The sequence below is a fragment of the Typopeltis vanoorti genome, chromosome 18 (assembly GCF_054136105.1).
Source record: "Typopeltis vanoorti isolate ZY-2024b chromosome 18, IOZ_Tvanoo_1.0, whole genome shotgun sequence".
Lineage (NCBI taxonomy): Eukaryota > Metazoa > Arthropoda > Arachnida > Uropygi > Thelyphonidae > Typopeltis > Typopeltis vanoorti.
The window spans coordinates 54,467,895-54,486,095 of record NC_143566.1 but is presented as its reverse complement, the minus strand read 5'-3'; the positions used below and the strand labels follow the sequence as shown (position 1 = coordinate 54,486,095).

The 18,201-nt window shown below is 36.0% G+C and overlaps 1 protein-coding gene across 1 annotated transcript in view; it reads left to right on the top strand.

The window, feature by feature from the left end:
• LOC150096673 (twitchin-like) overlaps window positions 1–18,201 on the top strand; it is a 2,440,784-nt gene that overhangs the window by 754,043 nt on the left and 1,668,540 nt on the right. Inside the window, exon 36 of the mRNA XM_090408679.1 lies at window positions 12,082–12,384. Coding sequence (XP_090264805.1) covers window positions 12,082–12,384 — 303 coding nt within the window. The remainder of the gene's footprint in view (window positions 1–12,081; window positions 12,385–18,201) is intronic.

Here is an 18,201-nt window from a genome sequence, read left to right as displayed (position 1 = left end):
GACTAAAAAAAGTATTGTGAAGTACCTAAGTTCAGTAGCCAGGGCTATGTCATTTGAACAAAAAGTCTGCTCTATACATATAAGTGTATATATTTTTGAGGAAGCCACACTGTTGGGCAGAACTTATATTGGAGACTTAATGGAACAGCACTTCAGTCGGCATCCTCTGTGAGTGCTGACTTAACACCTTGGAAGGTGGAGGAAGAGGAAGGAGATTTGGGATTTTGATGAATGGAGAACTTAAGTTTAGAAAACATGAAGTAGTAAAGATTACCATCATGCAAAGAACCCTTACAAGTATAGATGAGGAGGTGATAATTTTAATGTATAAAGCATTTGGCCTCATTTGGATTTCTGTGCACAGATCTAGTCACATGGATATATTGGTGATAGGGAAACATTGAAGAGAGAGAGTGTATACAGACAAATGACTATGACTGTCTCAGGACTCTGGAACGTTGAGTATGATGACAGAGTAAGGGAATGTGGTCTGCAAAACTTGGTAGATAGGAGGAGAGCCAATATGATTGAAATATACAAGCCAGTGAGAGGAACATATAAGATAGATATCTGCTGTATCATATAGATACAGCTGAATTATTATTATTATTATTATTATTATTTCATGCCACCTCCAAGGAATCTTAGACTCATCGAGGAAGGGTACCTACTCTTCAACTCTCTGTCTCCACCACTTGATCCACCAACTACAGAGAAACTGCCACTACCATCATCACTACATCAATGACATTTACTTCCCATCATCACCACCACTAGTATTTTTGTCTGTAAATTGCATGTGTTCTTAAGGCTAATCTGTCTGTATGCAGGATGAAAAACCTGGATTTCTGGCAGAAAAACCCTGCTACCTCTGTATGAAATTGGCTAACTCACCTTCAATTTAAAAATCTATATAAAGATTCCTCTCATCATGATGAGAATCAAACTTAAGCTTTTTCCCATCAAAGGGAGCAACATACCATCATTCTTCAAATTGTGCTATGGAGGTGCTTATTGCTGGCAAAGGTTGGTCGATTGGTAGAGCCTCTGCTACTAATGGCTCAGTTAAGTAAGTTTGAGCGCGGTTAGTAGTTGGAAGGGGGCCAATCGTTCGATGCTGTTGGCACACTCTCCCTCGATGAGTCTTTGGACTCCCTGGAGGTGTCAAATAATAATAATAATAATAATAATAATTATTATATAGAGTAATGTGTGATTGAAAAACAAAAGGTCATTCCAGAAAACTGCACCAAAGGTTATGGGAATATGCAAGTGAAAAGGAGATTTTTTGCATGTGGGTGGTGAATACGTTAAATGCATTGCTGGAGTGAGTGGTGAGTGCACTAATGCTGATTACTTTCAAGGCATGGTATGATAGTTATTATGGTATGAGTGTTCGATCATCCAAGAAGAGTCTTTACACTCCATGGAGGATTGGAAGTAATATTAATACTAATCTTGGATTTCAGAGCGTCAGTATTTCCCATATCTATTTAGATCAGGCTGGTCTTTGAGGGCGCATTCAAAAAAAGTCTTTCACTTTTAAACTTACCATAATTTTGCCATAACACCTATAAATAGAGCAGAAACAGAGAAGGAGTGCTGTTGATGATGGAAGAGGAGTTGTACCCATCTAAGATAGAGCTGCAAGGAGCAAATAGTGAGAGTGGTTTTGAAGCAGTATGGTGTGAAGTGGAAGTGGACAGGATGAAATATTTAGTAGTATATTGCTATAGACTTATTATTATTATTTCCTGACCTCCAAGGAGTCACAAGACTCATCATGGGAGGTCAACACAAAGTATGTCTTATCACTCCTTAAAATCATCCACAGTCTTCACATTCACCACCCTCAATGCATTCCATGCTCTTACCACTTCCATACAAAAACTTACTTCTTACCCTTTTACTCACCACCTCTTCTTGCAACTTGCAGAGATGGCCTATTGTCCTTGTTCCTTTCCCTCGTTCTACCATATGAAAAATCTCCTCAGTGTTAATAGGAAAATAACCATTGAACAGCTTAAATATGTCGATTATGCCCCTCACCCTTTGCCTTCTATTCACTAAACTATGCAGTCCACATACCCTCAGCCTATCCTCATAATCAACGTTGTACAGTCCTGACATCATTTTTGTTATCCATCTCTGCATCCTCTACAAGATTAGTTTAAACCCTTCAAATCCCAGTGACTAGATCTGAGCACAGAGCTATTAATTTTTCAGGAAATGGCAACATATACTAGAATATTAATTAAAATCTTTAATCAGTACCTTCCTATATTTCAGCAGTGTTACAATACGTTCTTCAGGGATCACAAAACAATGATATGTGCATGCAGGCACTGAAATATTAGCAGTAATTAAATTGCTATATTCTTTTGATTACATGTGTATAATAAATAAATAAATAAATAATAAAAATTCTCTGCGATGTCTTCCCAACATTTGCAATATGTCCTCGGAACTTCAAAACTCTATCCTCAATCACCTAAAGATCTATTGCTACCTCCACTTCTTTTAATTAACTCCAACAAGTAAGTATGAAGCATCTCATCTGTGGATCCTAAATTTTAAAGTCTTACATTTAGTTGCATTAAACTAACATTTCCCCCATTTATTTGCTCAATTTTACAATATATTCAAATCCTCTTGAAATTCAAATCCTATTTCTAATAATCTTCTTAAGTTTTACATCATCTGCAAACAACTGAACATTTCTCTAGAGTCCTGTGATAATATCATTGATATGAAGATTGAACAGCAATGGTCCCAGGAACTCCACTTGTAATCGTCCTCCTCCCTGATACTGCTCCTCCATATATAACTCTCTGAAATCTATCAGAGAGCCTATCACCAATTTAATCCACTTACCTGATATCCAAAAAGATATGATGCAACTTAAAATAAACTTGTCATGTAGCATCCTGTCAAATGCCTTTGAAAAAAAAAAAAAAAAATCTCATCACTCTGTTGCAAAAAATAACCATATTACTGAAAGAAGAGTGCCCTTTAAGAAGTCCATGCTGGTCTGCATAAATATTGTAGCCCTCATCTGTCCAATTCTGTATATGAGTTCATATGAATTTCTCCAAAATCGTACAGAAGAAATACAAACGTGCTTATAATTGAATACCTCCATTCTACCACCACCCTCATTCAGTGGTGCTATCTTACTCTCCGCCCACTCTCTAGGAAGAACCTGTCCCATTGCAAGACTTTTATTAACACCCCAACCAGCCATGATGTCTATAGACATCTATCTAAATCTGGATATGATTCTGGAACACCTTGTTGAACATGGATAAGAAGTGCAATTTGGTCTCACTATTTCATCCACCTCGGCCGGTAAGGAGGTTAAACAGCCAAGTTAATGACACCATCAGTTCCATAGCACATTCCCTTAAAACTCTTGGTGAAATTCCATCTAGTCTCCCTATCTTATTAACATTAAGTGTACTCAGTGTTCAGAATACATTCTCTTCATTCACGGCTAACACTTCACCACTCATTATCCTTCTAGGAATAAAGCCAATTGTACCAGGAATGGAACACTCTAATAAAGTGATCATTAAATAGCTCAAGTATGTCATCTGTTTTGGTCACCCAATTCCCATCTCCATCCTGCAACATAATCCACTCACTATCATTTATCCTCCTACTTGCCACATAGTGAAAAAACTTCTTGTTATTCTCCTTGGATTGCAGTGCCAGTCTCCTCTCATATTCTAATTTTTCTCTTCTTACAATACTAGTCACTTTCCTAGCCTGAGCCTTCTATTCATCATGCAACTGCTCTCCACCTCTCTTTTTATATTTCTACCATAATGTCTTTTTCTTCTGCAGTTCTCCTTTTATTCCTTCTGTCATCCATTTGCAAGTTAGGAAGGCGACGAGCATGGTAAAGAAAGAAAAGGTGCAGTGTGAGAGAAGATTAGCTGGTCAGGCCTAGATTAACTGAAGGCAATTCTTTTAATATATGGCAAGCAACAGAAAGAATAATTATAGCAGGTTGACATGAGTGGATAATCATGGCAGCTGTAAAGAATATAGTGGATATGGTGTAAATGATGTGGTGCAATATATAGAAGGGAGGCAAGTATTAGTAAAATTGGAAGTGAAAGAATCGGAGGTGTATGTGTATCAGATGTTGATTATGTTAGATGTTAATAAAGCTGTGGGAATGGATGACATATCACCACATATTCTTAAGGAATGTGCACAACCATTGTCTAGGCACTTGACCTGATTATTAATGAAAGTCGTTTTGTGGGTAGAGTTCTTAAGGAGTGGAAAGGCAAAATAGTACCATTCCACAAACGTGGTTCGAGGACCACATTTATGGAAGTTTCCAATTATAGACCAGTCTGTAAAACTGTGATTGTGTTCAAGGTGTTGGAGTTGGCTAGGAATAGAATACAGGATTGGATTGATGGACTTAGCATTCTTTATGATGGTTAGCATGGATTTGTAAAGTACAGGTCCTATTTTTGCAATGTCCTTGCATTTTATGATAGGGTAATGAGTGTGTGTGTGTGTGTGTGTGTGTGTGTGTTAGATAATGGAGAATCATATACAGTGACATTCTTGGACTTTGCAAAAGCATTGCAGAATATGAGAATGGCTAGTATATTCGTTAGATGAATTGGAGATTGGCTCTCTCTCTCTGAATGATACCAGCAAAGTTGTGTATGATGAAATAGTGTCTCAAAAAAGAGGGTATGTCCTGTGTCATGTCCCAGGGTTCTGTTCCTGGCACTTTTTTAGAATAATCATCAGCTGCCCTCAAAAACCAGCCTAATCAGAATAAATATGGATTCATTATAATAATAATAATAATTTATTATTATTATTACCTTGATGAGCCTAAGAACTCCACTAGTATGGAGTTCTTAGGCTCATCGAGGGAGGCCCTAAACATTATGTCAGTCACTATCCAAAATTTACTCAGTATCTATCATACTTTGCTTTGAACTCATTCACAATCAGATCTGCATACAGTAGTCAGGATGGGGTCTTATGAAGTCTTGATAAAGAGGAATAATAACCTGCTTATCTCTGCTTGTCAAAATATTCTTCATTAGCCAAGTAATTTGATGAGCTGCTTTAGTAACTTTTGCTACGTGCCCTCTAAGTTTTAACTGCAGATCCTATCACTCCCAAATCTCTTGCTTCATCAATTTCCTGTAGCTCAGTTCCATCAATGTGGTATACACTGTAAACTTTTCACCCTAGAATAACCTTTTCACCCTAGAATGTATAACCTTACACTTTGCCACATTAAACTTTTTTCCTCTGCCCAGACTGCCAGTCTCTTCAAACCATCCTATAAAATTTTAACATAATCTATATTAATTACTGCTGTACATCATCGGCAAACAACTGAACAGTTCCTCTCAGATCCTTTCCTATATTGTTCATGTACAAATTAAACAGTAGCAGTCCAATAACAGAACCCTGTGACATGCCACTAGTTGCAGACCTTCTTCTTAACTCTACTCCTGAATAAACCACTCTCTGATATCTCTCCATCAACTACCCTCTTATCCACCTCACCAGTCCTATATCCATCCCCATCTGCTGCTGCAGTTTGCTGATTAGAATTCCATGTTGTATCATGTCAAATGCTTTTGCAAAGTCCAGCAGTATTCATAAAACTAAAATATAAGAAACATTAATCTTCAAAAAGGTTTACAGCTGAGGCTTGCAGTGGGCACTGCAATCTTTTCTCAACACATTTGTGTTGTCCATCCCCATCTGCTATATCCATCCCCATCTGCTGCTGCAGTTTGCTGATTAGAATTCCATGTTGTATCATGTCAAATGCTTTTGCAAAGTCCAGCAGTATTCATAAAACTAAAATATAAGAAACATTAATCTTCAAAAAGGTTTACAGCTGAGACTTGCAGTGGGCACCGCAATCTTTTCTCAACACATTTGTGTTGTCTTTGCACGCGCGCGTGTGTGTGTACAAGTTTGTATTCTGCTTCCTTTAGACATTTGTGACCGATACAAAATAAATTAAGAATTTAAACAGTATTATTAATTAATTTCCAGTGCTGTTTTACTTCATTAATCCTCCAACAGAATTACTGAGCTGAGTGATGTTGTGATTGCTTGCTTAAGTACTTTCCAGTGTGTATGGCTTTCTTATAAACAAAAATGTATGATAAAAGTATAATACAACTGTATCATTTGAGTGTAATTGTGGAGGAATACATATTGGATGTAGTTTACAGCCATTAGCTTTGGTTAAAGACCAGAATCCCAGGCAATACAGTCTCCATACAGCCCTTCAATGGGGAGAGAATAACCTTATCACCTTCAATTCACATGGCTGCTGTTTGGACAGGATGCAAGTTTTCTCCTTTTAGCTCCCTAAAATTCAGTTTTTGATGTGGCGATTATAGCTGCAAGAAAATTATCACCACTGGTTTGCATTCAAAACACTATCATCCAAGTATAGGATGATAGTGTTTTGAATGCAAACCAGTGTTTTATCAGCAATCCATGCTGATAAAAATTGTTTAGGTGATTCGTTTGACTCAGATGGCTGAAAACAGTAATCAAACCAAGGAAATTTACAACTTTCAACTTAAGTTCTCCTGAACTTAAGTTCTCTATTCATCAAGATGCCTTGATCCATTGCCTCCTCCCAATGGTAAACTTCATTCCATCTTCTCTGGACAAAGTGCAGAAATTTACACAGCAACATTGAAGTGATATCCTCATTCTTCAGCCCAAAACATCAACTTATTGAAATCCTCTTCACATTCAAATTATAAAGAGCAGTGACACTTCCTGACATTGTATTTCCTAATAACCACCATAAACAACCAATTGAATACCTCTTCTCATATCCTGAACTATATCATTGATAAATCAAACAACAGTGGTCCTAGAAGAGAACCCTGTAGTACCTCACTTGTCACCTTCTTCTTTTGATACATAGCATCCCCATTTGGCTGGTCAGATGCCCCAGTCAATCAACCATCTCTGTAACTAAGATATCAACTGACTATTCATTTCCATCCTGCTCAATTTTAGCAGTAGTTTATCATGTAGTACTCTATCAAATGCCTTAGTATATCCAGATAAATCACTGTACAAGCATCAACTCTCTCCAATACACTAGTCATCCTATTATAAAATGTATCTCAATTATTAAACCTCCCTTTAACAAAGTCAAACTGTTCTCAAAAGATTTCCATTCTCATCATACACATTTGTATTTTGTTTGTAAACTCTATAATATGGAAATAGACAACTGAATCAACAAAGCTAGTATGGCAGGAAATCAACTGAATAAATTTGTATGGAATAAGAGAGAAATTAGTCAAAATACTAAATTAGCTATATAGAAGACAATGTTCAAACCAATTTTAACTTATGGATGTAAGCACTAGGTTAGAAATAAAATACTTGACCAAAGACTAGAGATAACAGATATGAGAGTCTTGAGAAAGATTAGGGATGTGAACAGATGGCATCAATAATGAATAATATAAGCACGTAAACACAAGAAAGATATTTAATTAACCAAATATTTCGGTCTGGAAATAGCAGACTATCTTCAGTGGTACTACAAGAACAGTTTTAAAAAATACAAGGTGGAATACTAACAATAGATCATTTAAAAATAGAACAAGCCACGTGATTTATATCACTAAGCATTAAACAGAATATTTTTAAGCAAAGACATGATTGAAATAAAGATATTAATTAATAATATTAAATAACATAAAATTAATATGAATTAATGAGTTATCCTGGTTAGACTTTCCCAGATTTTTGATATAGATATACAGTCATTCTGATTCAGGTTAGGATGGAGTAAGGCCTCTACGCTTTCTTTGAATAAATGTTCAAATTTATAACAGGATCTATGTAAGAGGCGAGTTTTTGAACAAAGGATGTTGTGGTTAGTTTCAATCCCGTGCTGAGCCAGTCCAGATTTTTCAGGTTTGTTGTGATGAATGGAGGATTGATGTTCTTGGATTCTTTTTTCAAGAGAATGTTCAGTTTGTCCAAAATACGAGAGATCACAGTTGCAGGGAATTTGATAAACTCCAGGAAGAGACATATTTGAGCGTTTGTCTTTAGGAGAAGGAAAATCGGAAGATAATTTGTTAATAGGTAATACATAGCTGTTAAATCATATTTCTTCAGAATTCTTGTGATAGGTTCTAAAAAACTGGAGATATATGGAATTGGAACTCGACGTATTGAATCTTTGTTGTTTTGTGGTGGATTATAAGAATTGAGAAGATGTTGAGTACTCTTTTCGGAAAAGCCTGTATATCTTTTCGGAAATGACTGTATATATATATATATATCAAAAATCTGGGAAAGTCTAATCAGGATAACTCATTAATTCGTATTAATTTTATGTTATTTAATATTATTAATTAATATCTTTATTTAAATCATGTCTCTGCTTAAAAATATACCATTTAATACTTAGTGATATAACATCATGCGGCTTCTTCTAGTTTTTAAATGATATATTGTTAGTATTCCATCTTGTATTTTTTAAAACTGTTCTTGTAGTACCACTGAAGATGGTCTGCTATTTCCAGACCGAAATATTTGGTTGATTAAATATCTTTCTTGTGTTTACATGCTTATATTATTCAGTCTTTATGTCATAAGTATCCTTAAAACATCAAAGATGGCATCAGTGGAAATATCATATTAAAAATGCAGATATTAGGAAAGAACATGACATTTTTTAGCATCCAGGAATCTGCTAGCGGAGCTAATCTTAGGTGGTATGGTCAGAATGGGAGAGGAAAGATTAGCAAAACAAGTGTTCTCTGCCAAGTTGGCAAGAAAAATGCCCAGAGGAAGACCAAGATATAGGTGGATTGATACAGTAAAAATTGCCTTAGAAGACAGAAATATAAGATCTGATAATGTTGGAGTCTTGACAGATAACAGATTGATTTGGAGGAAATTTATTGATAGAAAGATAGTAGTGATGTAAGTTTTTTATGTAGTACTATCATATCCTGTACAACCCTTGAGGGTACATGTCAGGAATTTGATGATGATGATGAACTCTATAACACCATCAACTCTTCACCTGACACACACACATGCATGCACGCACGCGTATAGTTGAACAACACTGGCATAAATTCTTGCATATGCTGTGGCACTATTTTCCCCTTTTCTGGGACTGTTCCTGTTGTTACCAGCTACTTGTTGAACAACAAAGTCAATGGCACTGCCAACTCTTTTCACATTCTCCTAATGCGCATGGTATTATTAGTCCCACAGTCTTATTAACACCAAGGTTATTTAATAATATCTAAATGCTTCCTTGAACAGTCAGTCTTCCCTGACCTTCCTAACTTAACCTGCTTCCTTTTGTTATTCAGCACTACTCCTAACTTTTACTCCTCATTAAATACATTAAAAAAATATTTATTGAACATTGTCAATGCATCTTCAGCATACGTGACCCATATTTCATCTCGGGAAGCTAAAGTCAGTCTTCCGTATTTACCCTTTCTTTTACTGCTCTACTCTTGACATATCTGTAGAATTCTCTAGGGTTTTGCTTTACTACTTTAGACAATATCCTTTTTCATATGTCAGTTTCTCATTCATTACACTCATTACCTTCCTAGCTTATACCTTATACTTCATGTTTCTTATGGGTACTCTATTGTTTATATCTCCTCCATAACATCCTCTTTCTCTGAAGCTCTTGCATAATTCCATGATTCATCCATTTCATTCTTATTTCTATTTATTCTGCACCAAGTCCCAGGCACTGCTGATTTCTCTCTCCTTCAACTGATTAAACCACTGTCCATCACTAGTCTATTTCTTTAATTTATCATAGTTCCCTGCACTGTAATTCCAGACATCTCTATTTTTTCATGAAGCTTGTACCTACCTAGCTGCTGTATGAGATGGTATCATTAAATATTATTATTAAGATCCAGGCCTCCATGGAGTCGAAAGACTCATCGTGGGAGGTCCTTCTTAGAAACAAAGGCTATCATACCACATCTTGAACTCCACTCTATCAGGCAATACATTCCATGGTTCAACCACCATTCTTGCAAAGAAACCACTCCTCACCCCCTTTGCTCACAGCTTCCTTTTGTAACTTACAGGTATGGCCCCTTGTCCTCATTTCTTTCCCCTGTTGAACCAAGTGAAAGAACTCCCCCAGTGTCAACCCTGTAACTACCTTTCAATAGTTTAAAAGTCTCAATCATATCACCTCTCCTTCTTCTATCTACCAATTTCTGCAGTCCACATTCCCTCAGCTGCTCCTCATCTTTTCCATCAGTCCTGAAACCATCTTTGTTGTCTGTCTCTGTATCCTTTCCACAATTAATTTATCCCCTGGGGAACAAATTTGAGAACAATAGTCCAAGTGTGATCTGATCAGGGCTCTATACAATGGAATGACAACTATTTTATCTCTGCAGGTAAGCATCCTTCTCAGCATCACAGCAATCCTCTGGACCGCCTTCACCACCTTTGTAATATGTTCCCTGAATTTCAGGTTTCCATTAATCATCATCTCCAGATCTCCTGTCTTCCCAAGTTCCTACAGTACAGCTCCTCCAACAGAGTATGCTGCCTCCCATCGATGTATCCCAAACCCCAAGAGACCCTGCATTTTGCCACATCAAACCAAAACTCCATTCACCTGCCCAGTCAATTCAAACTCTTGCAGGGCTGCCACATCTGAACTATTACTAATAAGCCTTCCTAGCTTCACATCACCTGCAAACAATTGAAGATCCCTCTGCAATCCACTGACAATGTCATTGATCCAAAGGTTAAACAATACAGGTCCCAACACTAAGCCCTGTCTGACCCAACCTGTAACTCTCAGCCTCCTTGACATTGTCCCACCATATACAACTGTCCGATAACCATCAGATAACCAATCTTGAATCCAGTTGACTAACCTGACATCTGAACCCACATGCCCTTGCAAAATCTGACAAAATAGCAGAAGATGCCTTTCCCTAATCAACCACTCTTCTCATTTTATTATAAAAGACAGCCATATTACTAAAGCAAGAGTGCCCCTTAACAAATGCATGCTGACTCTCACAGATAATATTACCCTCATCTGCCCAATGCTGTATATGGTCCCTCACTAATTTCTCCAAGATCTTAACAACTACTGATGAAATAAAAACTGGTCTATAATTTGACACTTCCAGTTTGCTACTGCCTCTATTTAATGGCACTATCTTACCTTCCCTCCATTTCTTGGATACCTCTCCGGTAGCAAGACTTTCATTGACAAGCCACGTCAATAGACCTGTCAGTTCTTTAGCACATTCTCTCAAAACCTGTGGAAAAATTCCTTCCAGCCCTCAGCTTTACTGATATCCAGAGCATCAGTATCTGAAACACACTCTCCCCCTGCACCTCCAAACCTCAACCCTGCTCTATCCCTCTAGCATTAAAACTTCCTTCTCCAGGATGAAATACTCCAATAAAGTGTTCATTGAACAACTCCACTATGTCCTTTGCATTTGCCACTCTAATGTCATTCTTCCACAATCATTTTTCCTCCTACTGGCCACATGGCTAAAAAATTCCCTAGGATTTTCTTCGAATCTTTGCAGATAAATCTTGAGAGAGGGAGATCTTGAGAGAAATATAACACATCCCTACTTAGCTAAAGGGGATTTGGTCTCCTTACTAAGATGTTATTTCTTTCCTGCTTCCAGTCAATGCTTCCATATTTAAAGTCCTCCATTATTAGCACCCTTCTGTCACTCAGATCTGTCTCAATTATTAAAGAATCATGTCCCTCTACATTTCCTGCCCTGTAGCAACACTGAACTAAATATTCAAAATTTATGCTTTATACTTACCTCACCCTCACCCCAGATGCTAAAATAACATTCTTTTATAATTTTGAGAAACTTGATCACTGAGAAGCAAAGGATTACTGAGAGAGAGGAGTATTCTAGAAATCCAGAAAATTAGTGTTGTGTTATTTATAGATGAATCTTATGTCATTATTAAAAACTACTTAGATTTTCTTATTTGAATATGGTTAAGTCAACTGAAGGTTTCAATTTTAAACAGATGAGCCAGGAAAACCAGGAAAACCTGACATTGTTGATTGGGATAATACCAGAGTAGATCTGAAGTGGGCATCTCCTCGGAGTGATGGTGGTCGACCAATCACAAATTATGTCATTGAAATGAAAGAAAAACTTAGCAATGAATGGAAGGAGGTACTAAAAACAGAAAATGATAAATGTGAAGCTCGGATACCTGATCTGAAGGAAAACACTGCACTCCAGTTTCGTGTTAGAGCTATAAATAAAGCTGGAACTAGTGAACCAAGTGATCCAACTAATCTCCATACAGTAAAGCATAGACATTGTGAGTATTTCAGTTATGTTTTATATTTTACTTATTAATTTTTTTAGTAACTTTTTCATCTAAAAAAACTGTTTTCTTAAAGCAGTGTTTCTATTATCAGATGGCTTCTGTGGATTTTGTTCATACTTAAGTAATTACTTCGATATCCATATTCTAACTAATAAAAGAATCTAATGATAAAAATATAACAACAAACACCATGTCTTCTCTGTTACATACAGGTGTCTGTTAAGCTGGTTGAGATATCACATATTATAACCTAACTCTGTAAAGTTCAAATGTTTTATATAATTGAAGACCATAAGTAGTTGAGAATAATATCCTGATTTCTGTAACATTGTGATGGCACCAAATCTTTGAAGCTTCCTTGGATGTAACTATTCAATTCAATGTATAGTAATTTTGTTTGTTGTCAAACTTTATGTTTCTTATCTGCTGTATGGAAAATTAGATTTGTGACAGTTAAAAGTTTTATGCATGTGGATGTTCTGGATATTAGTTAAATATTGCTTTGTTTTGATGTTATTAATATTAGGCAGAGTGAAACTTTACTTTCTTTGGTTTATAGGCACTTATATACATTGGGAAGTAATAATCCATGTTTGGTATTTTATTCCTGTCTGATAAACTCTGATATGGTAATTTGTTATTATTTATTCAAATGTAATAATCCATGTTTGGTATTTTATTCCTGTCTGATAAACTCTGATATGGTAATTTGTTATTATTTATTCAAATAAAGTGACAACAGATGACACCAGAGATTCACCTATGCTCTGACACAAAGTTTAGAAAATGGTGCTAATACCAAAGATATGGGTGAAAACAGAAAGCTGAACAATAATTCATTTTTCTAGCACTATATACTTTAAAAATGGAAATCAAGTTTTTGTGTATGTGTATGTCACAGGTATTACCTTAGAGTACAATTTGAGGAGTTACCTGACTACAATTAGTTGAATCAAATCAGTGAATAGTCAATGTAGTCAATCAATGAATAATCAAATCATCAATATGTGTGTGTGTACATGTGCATGCAGCCAAAACATGTATATAATAATAATAATAATAATAATAATCTGCAGTTCGCAAAAGGCCCTTAAGGCTAATTACCTGCCAAGTATAAGGGCTTTCATAACCATAATTTTAGGATAACATGGTTAATTTTTTTCCTGAATATATATTTTGTAATGTAAATTTTATGTGTTCTCTTGGCTAGTTTGCTAGATTGCAGGATGAAAAATCAGAGGTTCTTGGACAAAAAAAAAACCTTGCCATCTGACACTGCTTAACTCAGCTTCAGTTCTTTGCATCCTAGATAGGATTCAAATCACTGTCTTTTTTGTTGAAAATGAATGAGAGTTTTCAGGTTAAAATTATATATCTATATATATGATATTTGATATATAATATATAATCATAAATAAATATAAAATTATATAATTATATATTTTTATATATATAGCCTGTATAACTCAGTGGAAGGGGTGCTAGACTGCCTGAAGACAGAGCATTCTACCTTTGATTCTAGTCATAGAAGAGAGGAACTTTTTCTAAGCCTTTCTTTGACTGGTCCCAAGTTAGTTGATCTCTGGTGTGGGCAAGGGGGTTTTTTCTTCCAGAATCTTGAGTTTTTCATCCTATAAACTCAAAAAAATTCAACACAGTATTTCAGACAATAAATATAGTGTTAGGATTAGTAGCCCAAAATTGACAGATCATGAGATGGAAACCCTTGTCATCTGCCTCTCTTCACCAGATGCCATGTAATAATTAGTGATAGTCTTGGGTCAGCTATCTCTGATTGGCTACTGGCAGAAATGAACTACCTCCTCAATCTCCAAAAGTCAGAAGGGTCTCACCTGTTCCATATAAGATTATAAACGGTGTTAGCGAATTTATTTATATATACACACACACTCATGTTCATACAAATCACATCCATCACCTTACATAAATATAGTGTTTAGTAGTTAAATGGTCATTTTCAATGGTTTATCATGAGATATTTCATTGTATTGCATCATTTATCATTCCCATGGATTTCTGTATAATGTAATAGTTGTTGCTATTGTGTCAGAATTTATTATGTTATAAATAGACAGCAAGAGATAGTTTTCGCATTTTCGTGCTGAGATCCCTATGGCTAGTTGCATGCAGTTAGAAGATTATTCTTCTTGTGAAAATGCTAAAAGGGTGTCCTTTAGTATCTGCTGTGGTACAGCTGCTTTCAAAAGTGAAAGAACCAGAATCTGCTGAAAAGAAGAAGGGGACAAGAAGAAAGCCCCTGTCTCACTGTCTACACCATACCAATATCGAGTTCTAAAGTGGCTCTGCCTTAAAAATCACTGTGCATCATCTGTAAAACTGAAACAGAATTGGAAAGAACAAATGGGAGTTGTGGCAAGCTCTGTAACTGTCAAGAGAAAGACTCATTCAACAGGAACTGATAGCCAGGTGCCCTAAACAGAAGCCCTTGTTAACCAAAAAAATGAGATTGGCTCAGTTAATTGGTGCAAAGTGCATGCCAGATGGACCCCTGATCAGTGGAAAAGAATATTTTTTTTTCTGATGAGAAAAAGTTTAACCTGCAGGGCACTGACAGCAGACAGTTTGAAGAAGACCAGGGGAAAAATTCAAACCTGACTATCTGGCATCAGCCAGTTAGATGATCTGGGGCTTCATGTCAAGTCTTGGTGTTGGTCACTTGCATTTCGCAAAGGGATCAGTGAATGGCCCTTGTTCAATGAACAAGGGGCATTCGCTCTGCCCCTTGTTGAATTCTGCAAAAGATGTTGAAAAAGATGACTCTGTTCCTTGTCATATTGCAAAAAATGTAAGTAATGCTATTATAACTCTAAAATGTACCATACAAAATAGAGTTTAATACTTAAAAAAGTTTTAGTTTTTGTTGCAGATTAATAAATGGCTCATTGAACACTTGATTCAGCAACTACTGTGGCCAGGAAACAGCCCAGATCTGAACTCCTTGAGAATTTGTGGAACCAAATGTACACTGAAATACATAAGAAGCTCTTCTGGAACTTCTTGTGTATTTTACTTTGGGAGTTCCAAGAAGCCATTATAAGGGAATGGAACCATGAATTGACAGTTGCATCCATCAGGAAATTGATTTTGTCAATGCCCTACTGATGCCAAGCTGCAATAAAGGCAAGAGGAGGATCCACGAAGTAATAAACAGCAAAAAGTGAATTTTTAGTTTTGAATGTTAGTAAAACTGCGTAGTTGAACTAAATTTTGATACTGATATTTGTTTTCACAGTGAAAATATCACTATCCACTCCATTTTGAAATATTTGCAGATTTGTCAAGTTTGTTGTCATTTATTGATTATGTCATATCTTGTACTAAAAAGAGCTGAATACTAATCAACAATAAAAATGTTATATTATCTTCCTCTTTATTAGTGAAAATTATTGTCGAATGGGCATCGGAATTTAAATACCAAAAAACATCGTTACAGCATGTGATTAGGTTTCTATGAACACGAGTCTATATATATATATATATTCTTGTAATGGAGGAGGTGAGAGAGAGTTTGTACTGATCACATACATGAATAATATAAACTGCGGGCCAGAAAAGTTGCAAGCATGGTTAAAAAATAAAAAGTAGGATTTGAGAGGAGATTGGCCAATCAGATCAAATCTAATCCAAGGGAATTTTTCTGATATGTTACAAGCAAGAGGAAAAGTAATTATGGCAGGTTGACACTGGTGGATAGTTTCGGTAATGGAGTAGCCATAGCAAATGATATAGTGGAATTTTTTAATGAACACTTGATCAGTATATATCATGCTGGTGCGAATGATGCTGTGCAACATGTACAAGTGAGACAAGGATTAGAAGAATTAAAGGTGAAAGAACCCAATGTGTATCAAGTGTTGCTTGGGGGTTAAATATTGATAAGGTTTTGGCAATGAATCACATATAGCCACATATTTTTTAAAAAAATTGCAAAATAGTTAGTTATGTGCTTGACCTGGTTACTTGATGAAAATATTGCAGTGGAGAAGGTTCTTAAGGAGTGGAAAGAAGGCAAAGTAGTATCTCTCCACATGCATGGGTCTAGGACAGAAGTTTCCAATTATAGACATCTGTATATCTGCAGGTGGTCAAAGTGCTGGAAAAATTGGATAGAAATAGAATACAGAATTGGATTGACAGACATAAGATTCTCTATAATAATCGGCATGGGTTTGTGAAGGGCAGGTCTTGTTTTCTGTACATCATATTGCTGCTATGGCAAAAGTACATTGACAAGTAGGGATAAGGAGGTGGCGGTGTCTCTATATAAGGCATTAGTCTGACTGTGCATCTACTATTAAGCTCAAATTTTGTCAACTAGTTTTCTTTGTGATGTGAAAACATTAGATAAGGTCCAAAGATGAATGACCAAAGTGACATCAGGACTCTAGAATGTTGGTCATGCATAGCATTTGAGAGAAAATGTGAACTACAGAGTTTAGTGGATAGGAGAAAAAGAGGAGATGTAATAGAGACCTTTAAGTTAGTTAAGGGATTCTACCAGATTAATACAGAAGGAATTATAAAAAGAGTGGATGTTAAGATGGGAAGAATGAAAAGCCATACCTGGAAGTTGTATAACAATATAATGAAGAAGGCAGCATTATGAATGCAGAGAGTGTAAATAACTTCAAAGTTCATTATGATAAACATGTTGCTCATTGAGTGGGCCTCCCATGGTGAGTCTGTCGACTCCATGTAGGTTCCCAAAGTAATAATAATGTATACAAACACAACCAGTCAAAAGTTGAAAAGTTAATTGCTTAACTGGGTTAGAAACTGACTTCACAAGAGAAGTCAGAGTGTGAGTTACAGTTTGCATGCTTGCTGGTGCAGTTATCAGATCATTATTACAAATTGGCAGTTGCAAGCCATATGTAATAAATACTGATTAAGACCTTATGTTGCAAGGGCCTTGTTCAATCAAACTTACTTTTTGGACTGTTTTAGTTAACATTAATTAGTATTATTCCCAGGTTTTCATAGTGATAGTAGCTCATTGCAGAATCTCCTTTCATTCCATAATACTATTTCTTTAGAACATCATGTCTCATTTAGACTTTTTCAATTTTCAATGCACTAAATGCAATCAGTTCAAGTCCTCCTTTAAGGCCATAACATCTGCTTGACTCTGCATTGCTCTCCCCCAATTTTGCTTCATCTGCAGTCAGCTACAGATCACTAGTCAAATCCATCCCAATATCAGTAACATACACTCTTATTACACTGTTTGTTTTGTATGACATCGTACTGTCTTATTACAGTTATGTACTGTGATCGCATTGGTTGCGACTGGCCACTAGCCATGAAGACTTCTGTGAGGAAAGGATATATGTGAAATTACAAGGTTGATGATTATGAGAATCTTTCATGACATCTTGGAGTGAGAAGTTTAGTAGGTTTGGAACTAACAAAGCGACACTTCATATCATCAATTTGTTACAAATGTCAAATATATTACATAGGGTGAATAAGGTAGATGTCAAATGAATGGATGAGGGGATTAAGAATGGAATCAAGATGAATAATGGTAATAATCAGTTGCACAAAAAGTATAAAAGTAGGCCAGTAGAGTAACTCAGTTGGTAAGGACAGTAAAAGTGCAGTATAAGTGGAAATTAGCAAATCAGGCCAAACAAAACACTATGGAGTTTTTATTTGATATGCAAATTAGAAAGAAGATTGATTATAATAAGATGATGTTAATGGATGAAAGTGGTACATTGGTAACTTGTGCAGAGAACATATCAAAATATTCAGCTCCTAAAA